Source organism: Odontesthes bonariensis, chromosome 15, assembly GCF_027942865.1.
Source record: "Odontesthes bonariensis isolate fOdoBon6 chromosome 15, fOdoBon6.hap1, whole genome shotgun sequence".
NCBI classification, from domain to species: Eukaryota; Metazoa; Chordata; class Actinopteri; order Atheriniformes; family Atherinopsidae; genus Odontesthes; species Odontesthes bonariensis.
The window spans coordinates 29,859,095-29,876,599 of NC_134520.1; the positions used below are offsets into that span (position 1 = coordinate 29,859,095).

The 17,505-nt window shown below is 39.1% G+C and overlaps 2 protein-coding genes and 1 long non-coding RNA gene across 3 annotated transcripts in view; all 3 read left to right on the top strand.

Annotated features, from left to right (window-relative positions):
• Positions 1-649: 649 nt before the first annotated feature.
• LOC142400745 (E3 ubiquitin-protein ligase RNF14-like) lies at positions 650-8,183 on the top strand. The gene is made up of 7 exons (XM_075485925.1): positions 650-960; positions 3,027-3,157; positions 3,242-4,213; positions 4,349-4,427; positions 4,507-4,704; positions 5,117-5,286; positions 5,386-8,183. Exons 1-7 carry the CDS (start codon positions 807-809, stop codon positions 5,446-5,448), a joined length of 1,767 nt encoding a protein of 588 aa, XP_075342040.1. The 5' UTR covers positions 650-806; the 3' UTR covers positions 5,449-8,183.
• A 1,112-nt stretch (positions 8,184-9,295) lies between these two features.
• Positions 9,296-11,365, top strand: LOC142399898 (uncharacterized). Its single transcript, XR_012772891.1, has 3 exons — positions 9,296-9,565; positions 10,166-10,609; positions 10,739-11,365. It is a non-coding gene; the product is annotated as an uncharacterized LOC142399898 (long non-coding RNA).
• Positions 11,366-15,101: 3,736 nt separating this feature from the next.
• dnajc19 (DnaJ (Hsp40) homolog, subfamily C, member 19) overlaps positions 15,102-17,505 on the top strand; it is a 472,642-nt gene continuing 470,238 nt past the window's right edge. Inside the window, exon 1 of the mRNA XM_075485941.1 lies at positions 15,102-15,107. Coding sequence (XP_075342056.1) covers positions 15,106-15,107 — 2 coding nt within the window. The 5' untranslated portion in view covers positions 15,102-15,105. The remainder of the gene's footprint in view (positions 15,108-17,505) is intronic.

Sequence of the window (17,505 nt, forward strand, 5' to 3'; positions counted from 1 at the left end):
ACTTAGTCAATTAATGTAATGTCTAGATAGCAGCATTCACACCACACCTGCACACAGAGATTACTAGAGTTGTGCTGCAAGTGACTAAATAAACTAGACCAGGCAGACCTGTGTTCAATCAACATCCAAATACAGCCACTGGCTCATAGCAACTGTGAAATCCCTCTACAGCACACACACACACACACACACACACACACACACACACACACACACCAAACCACTCCCAGTGCCAAACAAGCTGATATAAGTTATACAACAGGCTACGCCTTATTTTCTGTGGTGGAAGAAGAATAAAAGCGTGCAATCAATGTGTACAGTACACCTGATCATAAGTGCTGACTTATAAATATTAAATGAATACACAGAAAAATAGCTGTCAGTAAATTAGTTGTGTTGTTCCAACAATGTGGTACAGGTGCAGCCAGTAGTTAATACTACTGTAACATTATTATTTGGGATTTCTATTTAATATGGGAGGAAAGTTTTCGTGAAATGTTCCTTCTTATGCTTGGAAACAGATAAAGTTGGGACATGGCCCACACCCTATCTGTCCATAATGTTTATCAGCAGTATCAGCAGCAGCACTGCTTCAGGTTGCTGCCTCTTTGCATCATACAAGTCAGCGGAGGGAGGGACTCATGAGGACCAGGAAGCTGACTGCAGTCAGAGTGGATACCTGGGATTTGAACAAGCATTGTTAACGTTATAGTATAATTAATTAGCGGTGTTTGAATAAATATATCCATTTACGTCTGATGGAAAATTATTCGTAAGTTCGTAAGATAGTATCTTGAACTCGGGGGATGAATACGGACTCGGAGGAGCAGGAAGACGAACTGCTCGTCCTACAGAGTATTTTTAGTTCCGAGGAGTTTGTCCGGGATGAGTCGAAATTTGCCGGAGAAATCCGAGTTTCTGCAGAGCTTCCTGCAGATTTCATTGTGGTTCTGAAAGACGGTAAATATGCCAACTAATAGCATGATGTAGACGTTAATTGAACAAATACTTTGACCCTGCGCAAAATGTGCTACTTCATGCTATGAATGCTATTTACGAGTACACTGAATGTAAAGGAAGGAGTAAACTAGTTTAATCTCATCTGTAAAAGTTTAAAATCAACTATCTCTATTTCACTGGTTTCAATAGCTCGACATAAAATTAAAAATAACTAGAAAGAGCTGTTCCTGCGAAACAGCTGTGAGAATGCATGAGCTGAATTACCTTAATAAAGAAAAATCTTAAAAAGCTAAAAGATTTGAACATTTTAAAATTTGAATGGTGTCTCTAGCTGAAAGTATGCAAAAGTAGTTAAGATTTGAAGGATTTGAAATGATCTGAAGAATTTGAAGATAAAATTAAGCTAGAAACAGTTGAAAATGCTGAAAGTATGCTTAAATAATTATAAAATAAAAAAATTATAAAACGTGGTCTGACATTATGGGGATTGAACCCGGGCCACCTGCACGAAAGGCTGGTAGTGTTACCATTAAGCCATCTCGTTGTGTTACACCTGAAGTGCATTTGACCTACTTAAAGACTACACAGAGAGACACAGAGCTAGCTGCTGCAGCCGCGGGACAAATCTGACTGTCTTCAAACACGTTTTGTGAGAAAAGTTGAATAGCTAGAAAGATAATTTTAACACCGTTAGAAGCAGAAGGCTTAGAGGAACTTAGCAAAGTACTTTTACATCTGTGGAGTGAACTATATTTAAATCGAAGCAGGTTGAACACACACAACATATATGGAGAGATGAGACGGCCGCCCGCCGATCGCGGGAGAGAAATGACACCGAACACTGACTTCAAATACATCTTGTGAGAAAAGTTGAGCAGCTAGAAAAATAATTTTAACACCATTAGAAGCAGAAGGCTTAGAGGAACTTAGCAAAGTACTTTTACATCTGTGGAGTCAACTATATTTAAATCGAAGCAGTTTGAAACACTTGAAGCTGATTCAAAAATGGCAGATTTCCTCAAAATTTGACAAGTTGTTCAAGCTTAAAGGCTCATAGTTCAAAATCTGTCCATGTGAGCTCTTTAAGAGTTACATTGGCTGAAAGAGGACAAGTTTTCCTACATTTTAAGGTATAATTTGTTTCTCTCAGTTAAACTGTATGAAAGTTACAGTAATTTGTTTGAAAAGTTGAAACTTATCAGCACTGCTGAATGTCTCACTCTAAAATCCAAGAAGGAACTTCATTTTCATATTTTTTAAACTGTCATATTTCAAAATTGGCTGAATATTTTTAAAAGATGAGACATTTTGTAATAGCTGAATGTCTTATGAACATTTTAAAATTTGAATGGTGTCTCTAGCTGATAGTACGCTGAACTAGTTACGATTTGAAAAGATTTTAAGGTTTTGAAGGATTTGAAAGGATTTCAAGATAAGGATTTGAAGAACTTAATTTTCATATTTTTTAAACTGTCATATTTCAAAATTGGCCGAATATTTTTAAAAGATGAGACATTTTGTAATAGCTGAATGTCTTATGAACATTTTAAAATTTGAATGGTGTCTCTAGCTGAAAGTATGCTGAACTAGTTAAGATTTGAAGGATTTGAAAGGATTTGAAAGGATTTGAAGATTTAACATTAGTTTCAATGGGAAAAAAGTTGAACAAAAAGCTTAATATCTTAAAAAGTTGAAAAGTTACAAACACCAAAAAATATTTCCCATCGAGAGCTGAAAGAGCTGAACATTTTGATACCAAATTTGTTGAAATAGCTGAAAGTATGCTGAAGTATTTGAATGCCGAAAAACGGCGGAAGAATATGGAATACGGAATAATAATAAAGAGAAACAGGAACTTAATAGTGAGAATGCTTCATGCATTCTCACAATAACCAGCCTTACAGCAGATACAAAAAGAAACATCATTTCACCATTATAGTTCAGTTTTTACTTGTTCGTACATAACCCCAAACTATCTTATTTAAAAAGTGTAGAAGTGTGTTGTTTTGCTATGTGCTCTAAGATGAACTTTGGTTATATAATCTTGTTGTCTTTTTTTCTATAAGGTGACACACTGAGGCAGTATGACGTCTCCTCCCTCCCACCACTGCTTCTGACCTTTGAACTTCCTGAGGACTATCCTTCCTCCTCCCCTCCCTCCTCCACCCTCACCTGCAGCTGGCTTAATCGCACACAGGTAACAAACAGAAGCAATCACAGTGACATAGATTGCAGAAACTCATGAAAGATGACATCAGTTTGTTTGACCTCTCCCCCTCAGTTAATTGCACTCAGTGCTCAGCTTGCCAACCTCCATCAGGCCACTGGGGGCGCTGTGGTGCTGTTCTCCTGGATACAGTTTCTGAAAGAAGATGCCCTGAAGTTCTTGGACATCTATACTTTGCTGGAGCTTCCTTCTGATGAACATAGCACTCTGCAGTGTAACCAGAGCAAACAAGATTCTGAGCCTTCAAAAGCAAAAGATGACGAACACACTCCAAATTCAGATATTTGTGCACCATCTGGAGAAAATCTGCTAAATTCTTCAGCCTCAAACAGGAGCAGCACAGACTCTCATGGAGCTTCAGGGCTGGACTGCTACAAAGCTGACCAACATCATTTAACTTCCCACCTCTGTCAGATCAGCCTAAACGCAGATTATCCAAAGAATCACTCTTCCGAGACTGGCCAAACCAAACCAAACCAAATTGCACATGCCCCAGATACAGAAGCTTTTCGAAGTTCTGAATTTAAGGCTGACAACCAGGATGATCCCCTCTTAGCAACAGGCAAATCTGAACTTATTCCATTTACTCAGTCTGAAATTAGCCAGGAGGATGTCTTAAGTGAAGGGGATTCTTCAGCTGTAGTATTGCCTCCCACAAGCTCCTCAAGCCCTTTAGATCCAATTGAGCAAGTAGCAGCCTCTTTACCCACCCAGCCCACCGATTCATCTCCATACAAAGCCCAAAACCTGTCTGGTCTCTCTTTAAGTCCATCACAACTTCTCCTATCCCAGATTTTGATCCATGATGCAGCACAGAAACAGAAAGTGTTTGCCACCACAGTGTTTGACTGTGGTATCTGTTATATGGGCTGGCTCGGGTCAGAGTGTATGCAGCTGTATGAGTGTGCGCACATCTTCTGCCAGGCCTGTCTCAGGGAGTTCTGTCAGGTCCAAATAACAGAGGGAAACATACAGGGTGTCACCTGTCCTCAGGCAGGCTGCGTTGCGAGCCTGACTCCTGCACAGGTAAACCCAGAGTAAAACTGTACGTGAGGAAATGGACATATTATTTCTTTATGTGCCGATATACACACTTTTGTCAGACTATTATAAATAGGTAAAAAGTCATGCATCTTGCTTCTCTGATCTCCTGTTTTCTAGGTGAAAAGCCTTGTAGGGGAGAAGCTATTCAGCCGATACGATCGTCTCCTTCTTCAGTCTACACTTGACCACATGTCTGGTGGGCTTCTCTTGTATTAGAAGCAACATCTTTAGCTCCATCTTCCTTATCTTACTTACAACTTTCTTTCTCCTCTCAGATGTGACGTACTGTCCTCGACATTCTTGCGGTTCGGTTGTCATTGCGGATAAGTCCAGCAATGCAGCTTTGTGCTCTGTGTGCAGCTTTGCCTTCTGTGTCACCTGTAAAAAGACCTACCACGGACCAAACGAGTGTCATAAAGAGATGACAGAGCGGATTAATGACGATGCACTGCAGACCCCGCCACAGTCAGAAGGTACACAACAAATGCACACGCTGGGAATGTACCTCTGAAGTTAAGTTGGAAAGCATCATTGAGATAAACAAAGAAATATTCATGTTATTCTAACAAATCTTTCAGTGGATCATATTTTGAAACAACAGAAAAAGTGCATAACTAACAGCTTTTCTTGCTGGGGTGGCCAATTATTCTTATGTCTTAATTTAAAGTAATTACAGTTTTAGAGTCGATAAACAATCAAAATGATGGAAGACCCCAATATATATATATTTGGAACAGTGGATGGGGATGACTTGGCTGGTTGTAATATGCTATTGCAACCATTACTACATGGTATATATATATAATACAATGGCATTCTTAGGTTCAGTTTGTGTGGGTGCAGGTGTGTGTCTGATATAATGCTCCATGTTGCTGTGTGCTTCAGAGGGGCTCAGGGCTCTTCTGGAGGACTATATGACTGGCAGTAAGCAGAGACGGCGCCTTTTGGAGAGCAGATACGGCCGCAAAATGTTTCAGTCTACTGAGACATATCTGAGTAACAATTGGAAGGCTGCCAATACCAAGGCCTGTCCTCACTGCTTCTGCCCAATACAGGTATTTTATTTCAACAGTAAATGAGTTCACAGTTGTTTCTGATTGCATTGCGCTCACCTGTCTGTGTTTACTCATGTGATGATGTGTTTTGTGTTGCAGAAGGACGGCGGATGTGACCACATGTATTGCACTCAGTGTCATCGGCCGTTCTGCTGGGTCTAATTCCAGACTTACTGCATCCAAACCTCATCTATGCAATCCTTCAGCTACTTTTACCCCAAGCTTTGGGGAGAAAGGAGCCTTTTTAACACTTCTTTTACACATTTTTAACACTTGATGATACATATAAAACTCAACTTCAAGCTGGTTAAAGAAATGATGAGAATAGCATAGAGTATGTTTTTCTGTCACCTCAACAAAGCTGTACTCAAGAAACTTTTATATATTTATTTTTTCCCAGTTTAATGTAAATCAATGCGATTTTAGTAATATAGCACCAGTTCACAACATAACATATTTTTAGGGCACTCAATGGCTCCTTTAAATCCACTAACATGTTCCAGTGTCTACAATAGAATCCTGTGATCAGTCGCATCAAACGCAGCGCTGAGATGTACCGATGACTTTACTTTACTTTACTTTACTTTACTTTACTTTACTTTTTCTTTTTCAGGACATTGCACATTAATGAACATATACATAGTGTACATACATGTAAATGTGCCAGATTTTAGCACAAATGCTAATTTCCATCTGGTGTCCAAATAGACAGGCTAGGTGGAGCAAAGAAATTAAAATCAAAGACAAGCATTACAAACAAGAACACTGTTAGTAACAAAAGAAATGGTACAAATACAAAAGCAATAAGCATGTTAATAGAAACAAAGAGACCCCAAAATAGGGCTATGTATTAGTGATGTGTGTGTGTGCGTGTGTGCGGGTTCAAACTAGTGGTGTGTACATGTTTGTTGAGCTCGAAGCCACGTTTTAATCTGGCTCTTGAAGGTGGCTAAAGAGGGACATTCCCTTATGTGCAATGGTATTGAGTTCCATAATGCACTGCCTTTAAGAGATAGTGCATTATGGCTAAAAGCGGTTTTCCTAAAAGGAACCTCCACATCTTTGTTAGCCACTGCTCGGGTAACCCGTGTCTGACAATATTTTAAAAAATCCTGTAAACAGGGTGGCGCCAGGCCATGCAAAGTTTTATAAAATAAGCAGCTGTAAGAAAATTTACAGAAATTGTCAAAGCTCAGTAGATTGTACTTATCTAAAATGTTACAATGGTGGTAAGAAAGAGGTTTTTTTATCTAAGATTTTGAGTGCTTTTTTAAATACAATCTCCACTGGCTTGAGTGTGGTAGACCCCACCATAGTCCAGCTTGTGATGCAATAACTTAGGTGAGAAAACATCATTGCATGTAAATATGTCAGGGCAGCACTATCTGACATAGCACCTCTAATGTGCTTAAAATTATGAAGGTTTATTTTAAATTTAATTTTATTAGTTTCATTTTTATATGTTTTTTAAAAGAAAGATTGGAGTCTAGAATGACTCCTAGATATTTAAAATCCGTGACCACTTCTAGTTTTTCCGTACCTAAAGTGACACCAGGCAGAGCCATAAGACGGGAAGGTTGCTTGGACAGATACATGCAGACAGTTTTTTTGCATTCAATGAGACATGATCTGTTTAGCCATGTTTGTATATGTGTAAGAGATGTAGAAAGTACACGTGCTGCTTCTGCAGGGTCTTTGGCTTTGGTGAAAATGACTGTGTCATCAGCATAAAGCTGGACATCAACATGTGGACAATATTCAGGTAAATCATTAATGTAAAGAGAAAATAAAAGGGGGCCCAGAATGGACCCATGGGGGACCCCTACTGGACAACTTATGAAGGTGGACCTAGAACCATCCACAGACGTACATTGTTCTCTATTTGACAAGTATGACTGACACAAGGCCATTATCTTTCAAATAACTCTTCAAACAAGGTAAGCATCTGCAGTGGGGTCTAAAACACACTTTGGTTGTTTAGATGGAGGGATTTTCAAAGCTGATCAACAGGAGAGAAGTGGCCCAACGATAAATCAGGCTCTGCAGTGGTTTCTAAAGTTACTACTAAGATACTTGTTGGTACATCTGTGACAGATTGTGATGATTTTTTTTTCTCCAACAAATACAACATTTTTTGTAAAGAAGCTTCTGGGAGCTAAAATACTACATATCTCCACAGAGTTATGACTCTTGCTATATCGCTTAGTTTCATCCTTTTAAATTATTGGGGCTTTACTTAAATAACTCCACTGTGTTGAAGAAGGGCCCGTTAAAGGGGAAGTTTTTTGTTTTGTTTTGTTTTTTTAAACGTGGACCTGAAAGGGATAGTTTGCCTCTTTTGACATGAAGCTGTGTGACATCCCATACTAGCAATATTGTGCATGAACATTCAGTGGGGTCACATGGCACTGAAAGGATCAGATTATTGGCTAAATTACAATAAAACTGAGTTGCTCCTGTATGATAGGTGGCGCTGTACTCATTCCAACTATTGCCAATAGAGCCACTTCCTGTTGACCTCTTCACCACCAACAACAACAAACTCAGGTATTCGAGAAAATGTTGAACGAAGAGCCAGATGAAGCTACGTCCCTCTACATTTCGTCTGCGATGAGCTGCTTGTTGCACAAACTCTTTGTAAAATGCAAATAAAACCAGAAAGATATGATCTTAGAACTATTAAAAACTTACATCTAATTAGAAATAGTGCAAGTTCAGTGCAATCTGTTGGTTTCCTTAGCCAGGAAATGGTTTTTGAATTGTTCTGTATGACTGAATGTGATTATGACAATGAATGGAACTCCAATTGGCCTGAATTGGACTTTATCATTGAAGTGCCCTGATATGACATTTGTTGTAATTTGGCCGTTATATAAATAAAACTGAACTGAATTGAATTGCAAGTGAAACATATCAAATGTGGAAAAAGAAAAGTTTATTTTGGCAACATTTAAAAAAGAAAAACTGACATTATTCTGTCTTGGAAAACACTGCTGATGGAAAACATGATACTGGCTGCTGAAAAGCTGGCAAAATTGGACCTTCCAACGTGACAGTGGCAGGAAGTATTCAGCTGAAGTCGTCCAGAGATTAACAGAGAACACAAATCAACATTCTGGAATCTGGACTTCAGTTCCATCCAGAATCTGTGGTTGGAACCACAGAACAGAAGCCTTCAAACCTGCAGATCATCCCAGAATAAGGTCCAAATTCTCCAGTGGAGGCATGAAGAAAGCAGTCGTGAGTACCATAACATACAATTAATACATTATATTTTTTTTATTGGAACGGCAGGGCTTGGACCAGGATTGGGAAACACTGTACTAGACGGAGATTCAATCAACCCATTTCTGCTGAGGTAATGACAGATGGCTCCGTGATGACTCTCCAGCAATATTTTAAAGTTAAACCATCCCAGCACCTGGTTCAAGGTGCTAAATAAAGAACTGAATAGTTCCATAAATTAAGAAAGTTAAACCTTTTTTTTTTTTTTTTTTTTTTGGAACCAAAACTTTAAGATTTTTTTCTTGGACTGGTGACATCAGCAGATGTCACCAAAGGGTCACATGATGAATCTGAGAAGGTTGCAAAATGTAAATGTACTTTATTTATACAGCCCTTTACAGACAATCCTTACGATGTACCAAAGTTCTTTACAGCAGGTAATAAATAAAGAGAAGAATAAGTAAAAACAAATAAAAACAATAAAATAACAGTTAAAGCAATAAAATATTATATAAATAAAATGACTATGAAAAAAGGAAAAAAAGGCAATTGTAAAAACGTTTTCGTATTTATTCATATATTTGTGTTAAGTATTCAACCTCAACCAGCAATTTAGGCAGAAACTAAATGAAAAGTCCTGAAGAGATAAGACTGTTTGACCCACACTGGAGAACTGCAGTGTCAGAGTGTGAGCAGCAGGGGGCAGAGTGCTCCTCTGGCTGCGCCTTTGTTGTGCCATCCCCGTCAGGCCCCTTGCTTCACTGAGTGATTTATGTAGGTAAATTACACTGCTGATGTCACTGTATGTTTCCAGGAAACAAAAAAAAACTGGGAAAGACGACACTCCTCTCAGCTGTCAGTGTTATTAAAGCCGGGCTGCAGTGAAAAGGAAACAAAAAGTGTGTAAAACCCCTGAAAATAAAAGATGCGCTGTGTTTGTAATATGATGCACCGAGCTGCCTCACGAGGGAACACATGACACTGCAGATAAAACATGGTGAATATGAAACTAAAGCTGCTGAAACGGTGTGGCATTCAGCAGACAGCAGACCAGGTAAGAAGCCTCTCATAATCTGACTACAGTATGTTTAGTTTGTTTAGAAGGTGTTTCATTTGGCGTGCTACTACTCGGATATCTGGATTTTACTCATGACTCAGCGTTTTCAGCATGCACAATCTCAACTCAAGATCCACCTGCTGGCTTTCTGTGGAGCTTTCAGCCTGATCTTCTTCAGTTGACAGATCCGTTAATGAGTGTATTCACAAATGATGCTCCTCCCATAAGCTTTTGGCAGAGTTTTCATCCGTTCTGGTTGGAAATGGAAGTTGCATTTACAAAAAAATACATATTATAATCTATGATTATTATCTTATTTGACATTTTTTGTACGTTGAGTGAAATGAACTTCTGTGCTTTTTTTTGATAATAAAAAAATATAAAAAAAACTATTTTTTTATATATTTTACATATTTTCTTTAGAGAGAGAGAGAGAGAGAGAGAGAGAGAGAGAGAGAGAGAGAGAGAGAGAGAGAGAGAGAGAGAGAGAGAGAGAGAGAGAGAGAGAGAGAGAGAGAGAGAGAGAGAGAGAGCAATATATTGGCTGCTTTATGTATTCTGTTAACCCCCCCACCCAATTTTTGTCTGTGTTTCCAGATGTGTTCTCAGTTCACAGCCCATGTTCAAGTTTGGGATGTTGGTCGGTGACTTCATGCTTGCAACCAGTATATTGCCCTCAGGCAACAACTACGCCAAAATATCACTCCTTTTCAAGTTTATGAACATGGGGATGGCTGACAGGTCCAACTTCTTCAAAATCCAGGATTCCTTCTGTGTTAAAACTCTGCGTCTTAAATTTCCCCGTAAGATTCGTCCGTAACAAAAAATAAATGGATTACAATGTCAGGTATGCATGCATACAATAGTAACATGCATATTACACCTATCGAAATAAATCCATTCTGTACTTTTGGCTATGATGACGACAGTAGCCTTTTCTCTGTGATCACCATTGTTATTACTACAATGAGATTGTGTTCACGTAGCAGAAAACGGAGCGCTTTTTAGCTCTGTTAGTGCGCATGATAGACAAACTTTAAGGTGAGTTGATGCGCCATGCACCTATTGTACACACAGCCACCACTACTGCATTCTGAAACACCTTTTTTTAATTTTTTACAATGGATGAAAGTGCATGCTATAATGTCATGTCGTGTCTTGTTCCCCCAGAACATCACTGAGCCCATGCAGCACCTCCGATGTGCCATGCGCCTTCGCTGTTCCTGCTCCGGTCACCCCACCATCTCGTTCTAGATGATTGCACTGTTGCCCGTTTAAGCTCTCGTGGGCCACATAAAATGACGTGGCGGGCCACATTTGGCCCGCGGACCTTGAGTTTGACACATATGCACTACAGCAATGTAGTGTTATTCGATTCAAGTGAGCGCGGCCAGTTCAGTATGAGGGGAAGGACAGAATTTGCTACTTCACTGAGAAGCCGCGAAATCAGTAAGGTAACACAAGACATAGGCTTTCACTCGATGGTACCCTCTCTTCCATAATGTGCATAAAAATGAACGACCTAGAGCCGTGCTACAAGTATGAGCCCCCGGCTCAGATAGTGAAAGACGCAAAGTCTGCCACAACCCACTATAACAGTTCTATACGATGTGATGATTAGCTATGCACACTGATATCTTCTGGGTTTTGTTGTGCCTGGTGGTGTCTGTCTGTCTGTCTGGTGGTGTGTGTGTGCCTGGTAGCCTTTTGGAGGGGACTGTACTGTATGAGTTGGAAATTGAAGAGAGACACTTTGGATATGGACATTAAAGGCAAAAAAAAAAGAGACAAAAAAGGCAAAAAGAAAAAAAAAAGAGACCAAGAAAAGGCAAACAAAAAAATGGATCAGCAACCCTGATGAATGGTTATTTTTTGATGGTTAAAAATCTACATATACCATCTCACCTTTGCCTTGAAATTTGTTGAACCAGCCTAGACTATCTCTCTGTTAAACAACATTGTCTTTTGAAGGGCAGCTGAGGATGTAGGCTATGTGGATTTAGGATTTGTCATGTCTAACTAGTCACCCTAAAATCGACTAGAATGGAAAAAATTGCATTTAAGAAATGCATTTAAGGAAGGCCCCACACTCTGCACTATTGCATATTCATAAAATGTATACATGTATCTACATCATATCTACACAGATATATATATATATATCTGTACTGTGGAACAACTTCTGAGATGCGTGTCGTGAACCGACCCGCTGAAATCTCACTCCAAGGTTTTTGGAAAAGTTGGCAACCCTGACAGAGGGAGAAGACCAATCAAAGAATTTTGTAGATGGGAGGAACCTGATGACACAGTGGCACCACAGCAGATTACAGAGACCACTTCTGTGGAGGACTTTTTTAAGGCTGTGCAGTTACCTCCTAGGAAGTATTCTGGACCTCAGCAGCCTCTCAAGGACACAGTTGTGAAGACCATTGTGCCTCAGGCAACTAGCTCTGTGTATGCTCTGTTTAATACAGCAAAGGATTAAGACAAGCTGGAAAAGAACAAACCATTCAAGGCATTTGTCAATCGTCTTGTTGAAGCAACAGTGAAGTGGGCCATCAGAAAATCTAAGGACCACAATCCCATAAATACTGATAAAGTCAAAAATACACTTTTTGACCAAATCTGGAATGAAGTCAAGGAAGTAGACTATCAAAGGTCTATGGACCAAAATAAAGTTAAAAAACTCAGCGAGGCCATTTACAAAGATATCTGCCAACTAAACCATTCAAAAACAATGATTGTAGCTTATTTACAAAAGCCAGTAATAGATGACTTGATCATCTCTTGTTTTAAAGACCAGCTGATGAGACCCAAGAAACCTTCCACCATCAAGGCGTTCTTCACCTCGGCAGGCAAACTGTTCTGCCCCAGAGAATTAAGATCAGAAATCTGTGATCCCAAACAGCCAGGAGGCAGCCACCAGATCTGAGGACAGCTGTTCGAGTGATGAATCAAAGACTTACACCAAACTCTGGCACCCTTCTGAAGAAAACCTGTGAAAAAGCTGCAGATCAGAGGATAAACACGACGTGAAAGCCACCTGAAAGCTCTTCGTTTTGGTTGTACCAAAGAAACCCAAAAAATTATTCAATATAAAGTCAATAAAAATTGAATTAAAAAAATATAATTATTCTCTATGTTGTTCTGTCTGAATAAATGTAAATATTCTTTATTACTGATTCATTTTGTTCAGGTTGAATTCTTTTGGGTAGAAAATTGGTCGTGTTGCAGCAGAGTTTTCTCATTACCTCATTGGGACTGTTAGTGTTGGACCTGAAAATTAGTTTAGTCATAAGTTTTGATCTCACAACCTCTGAAGTTTAAAGCATGCACCTAACAGTCTGAGCTATTCTTCCAGAGGCTTGTATGTCCTATCCTACAGATTTGCTCTCTGTTTGATTTGATCTATTAAATACATTATCTTAGATTCATGATTTTTGATGAGACACCCAAATACACAACGCTATGTAAGACAGAGTTTCTATCTCAAGTAAATGCAGTGATTTTGTATTTTGGGTCTAAGACAGCATGGCTGTGGCAGCGTTTCACAGACTGTTACAGCTGCTCTGGCACCCCGTGGAGATCAATCCTCCGCCGCAGTGTTTGTCTGTGTCCATTTATTTCCCTACAAAGTCTGGAGAAATGATAACCAATTAATTTAGATTTTTTTTGATACAATGTGTGCGTCAGACACCTTATGGTTTAATAATGGTGTCCCTTAAGAGGAGAGGAAAGGTCTGTCATCTCTTTGAGTAATATCAGACCTTCTGCAGTATATTGAATGAATAAATGATATAATGAAGTTGTTTCTAAGGCTACAGCATTGTCTTTTTTTTATTTTTTAAACCTAACCTGACAACATTGCCCATCTACTCTGATTTGCTCAGTCCAACAGTGCAGCATGTGAATAAACACGCAGAATCACAAATATGATACACATTCGTGGCAGCTTCAACTTCTCACCTTGTAAACATTAAGATAGTCTTCACTTAAACTTAACAAGATATGCTAGAATACTTTCTTTATAAACATCTTATGCTGTGCAAAAATTGTGATTTCTTCCAGCAAGTACCTCATGTATTTGAAATATTTCAACAAATAAACAGACCAAACAACAAATAAATCCTGTTTTTATAAGCATCTATACAATCCAATCAATTTCAGTGACCACACATGGAATAAAAGTGCAGATTGCCAGAGTTTGATACCTGTTAATAGGTAATGGAAAATGCCTTTTTTTTTGTTTTCACAGTGGTTTCGTAATTTCATTCATTCATTTAGTGTTAATATTATCCACGTGTATGCCCTTCCAATGAGGCTGCCATGGAAACTAGTCTACACTGGTCCCTGTGCTCCCGTGGCATTATTTGCCCTAAAACAAACAAGTTCTGCACTGTGTGCTCGTCACCCTTTGACGGAATAATGGCGCCATCTAGTGGTGGTAATCTTTCTTTCTTTCTTTCTCTGTTAACGCTGACTTCATGCACCCATTTGCAAACACGCAGACAATAGAAAAGAGTTTGTGTTTCAGTCTCTTCACACACATATTTTCAAAACCTATCCATGACCCAGTCACATGGTAGAATTTCATCGTTCCTGCTGGTCTTGCAGAAAACAAGAGCATTAACCGGGTGTTGCTTATAAATCTTTACATATTTTTCAGTAGCAGTGTCACATTGTTGCTTTCCCCCTGTTATTACATATGCGTCTGAACTGTGACAGAGCTTCTGCACCATCTGTTCAATTCAAAGTCTCTTATCTTGTCTCCAAATGTAAAAATAGGTATGAAGAATACGTTTTGCTTTTGTAGAGTTTCTGTGATTTTGGCACCATTTAGGAGCCGCACGAAGAAGGCCCGCGGTGTGACTTTTAAACCTTCCTCTCTGACACATGAAGAAATAAGACTCATCCACTACGATAAAATAGAATAGCCTTTATTGGCATTGCACTGTGGAGGTACAACGAAATTGAAGTTGCTCCCGCAGAGCCATCCTGCACCACAAAGATTCAAAACAAGGCATAAAACATAAAAAACCATATATATATAATATAATATAATATAAAAGATAAAATAGAGAAACAGGAGGTAAGAGTCGGTTTAAAAGATTTAAAGTATGCAGGAATGTTGCATAGTGTGCTTGACCTCAGTATGATGTTTGTGATAAATGTTTTTTAAGGAAACTTTAGACTGCAGCGTGGAGGGATTCTCAGCTCAAATACATTTTTATTGCTCAAATTATTTGTTACACGTGTTGCACACTGTGCAAAATATAGCAGTAAAAAAAAATGAAAATAATGTTATCAGATCTGATTATCTCAATGTATCATACAGCAAACAATAAGCAATAATTATAAGCTTAACCCTCTGAAAAAAGACAATAAGTTGGAGACTCGAGTAAGTGCTCATCGTAGGAGCTGCTCAGGATTACTTTATCTCAAAGTCTCATCCTTATCTGGCCCACGCCAAGGATAGGGACCCTCCGATAACCAGTCAGGCACCCCGAGGAACAGCAATGATCCAGTGTCACAGAGACATGAAGTCACAGTCACATGCAGAGACCTTGGTTTCCACTGCTCACATGGAAGGGTATGTCAACAGAAAGAGAAGTGGGAGACTGATGGGTCGGCAGGACAAGTTGGGAAATTTTGTCCAAGTAAGTTGTTGGTTTACATCTGTTCAGCTAAACTGACCAAGATGACGACAGGAGGTTCTGGAGGAATTTAACTAGCTTTCTTTACAAACTCTAACAGAAAGTGCAGCACAGAACTAAACGGTTAAAAAGCAAAAACCAAGTAGTCCTGAGGTTATGTTCTTATACATCACATCATAAAGTTGCAGCAGAGGCATCAGATAACTGAACTGCACAGTATTTACATATTTCAGTCCCCCTTGAAACAACAGCTTTCATGTAGCTATTGGGCGTTCGGTATCTGCCCACACATTGACTTCCTGTTTTTATAAACGTCCCCCCTCCCTTCCTCGACTGTTCTGTCAAAACAGTGGAACAAAGACCCCTGCTGCATGTCCCCAGGCTGCCAGAGACATGATCAGAAGTCCACAGCTGTCTCTCATATGAAATCAGTGAGCTTATGTTCCTGTGTCTCTTCCAGGAAAGATCCAGTTTCCACACAGAGGTCATCACTTCCTCAAAAATGTCTAAACAACTGTTTGCCTTACTGACCCGCAGTGCCCTAACGGGGCCTGAGGGACCGTAACCAGGGCTTGAATTGTACTTGTGTTTGTCAGGCCTCTATTAGGTTCATGTGAGAGAGAAACGTGTGTATACGGACGTTTGCTCTACAATGATAGGATGATAATTTTAAGGAATACACAACCGAAGGTGCTGGGCCACCAGGTGCTGACATATCAGCTTCACTGTGAGGTCCAAAGCACATTCACATCATTTTCTTACCTTTCAAGCCATTCAACGACCCATCCGGTGCAAGAAATGATGACCTTATCATCCTGCAAGAGAACAGTCCCATCAGGATACAAATTTGTCATTGTATTATTCTACTAATGTGCAATCAGTCTTCCCTGTAAAGGGACAAGCTAAGCCAACCAATGCCAACAATATGCCACCATGGCATAACAGAGACCCCTGATCCCCTCAAGATTTCACGTTTTTCCTTTAATAAAAGCATACCTCGTTTCGCTTTAGAGTCCATACTGAACTTCAGGTGTCCTGAGGTCTGCTGATGTCTGAGTGACTGAACTGTCTGTTAATAACAAAGCATCTTCAGCATTTAAAGGCACAAATTATGCTGAAGAATTTCTGAAAAGTTCAGAATCTGGGAAGTGAAAGCAGAAATCTAAGCTTTTATTTTAGTCTCTTCAGTTATTTGAGGAGGGAATTGATCGGTCACATTTAGTAACACCTCTGAGATGTATTTCCAAATTATAAAAAACCCTAGTAATAAAAGTAAATTAACTACATTTGTTTGACCAAATTACTGAGACATGTTCATAACAAAGTTATTGAAGAGCAACAGCATATAAAGAAAAGCATATAGTGAAAAATTCAAATACAATAAAATAACAGTGACTTGGGCTTCATTTCCAGTCTTCACAATACCAATATTACCGCTTGAATATTGGTGTCTCTACATAATAAAGAGTGTTCGTAGATTCTGGTTTCCTTTTCCCAAAGGTGAATACTGCAGAACTGAGAGTTTCATAAATGTTATTATCATAAAAGTCATAAAGCCATCAATGCAAGGTCTTAGCGATATCAAGTGTTCATAGCATTATGAAGTAAAAGCTATTTATATGCTTCATGGAGTGGGACTGTTTTGCTGTCTTTGCCCCTGGAGGCCCTAAATGTATCAAAAGAATGATGAAAGCAGAAGATTACATCAAAATGAGAAATATGTCACCCAGCAAAAAAGTAAAGACTAAAGGAAAAGGGCTTGGATCTTTCATCTGGATTACCCAACGCAGACGTCTAATAGCACAGCAAATGTTTGAATACCTTTTTTAGTCGGCCTGCAACAAGTCCCACTGAAAATCTCTGGAGGAAAAAAAAAAAGAAAACTGCCATTATAAAAAAAGGCTTAAATGCATACGTAGCTGTGAAAGAGTGGCAGAAACGACCAACTGACAGCAACAAGAAACAAGAGTGCTTGTCATTGTTGCCAAAAGTTCTGCTACAATTGTGCCTGGGGACTATTTTGTTAGTGCTCACCCAACTTAAATGAATTAAAATGATTTAAGTATCATAAGAACCACCTATAAGAGGAGAATCAAGTTCATAGGTCCTCCTGGAAGCTAATAGCTCAAATTTGACAGCACATTACATTTCAGGCAATCTGCTCATGATAGATCCTGCTGACAGATAAACTGAAGGAGTGGCAGAAGTAATATCAACAATAATGGACACAGCCTGCTTATCAGTGCACTGGAAACTAGGCTATATGGAGAGCATCTTTTTTAT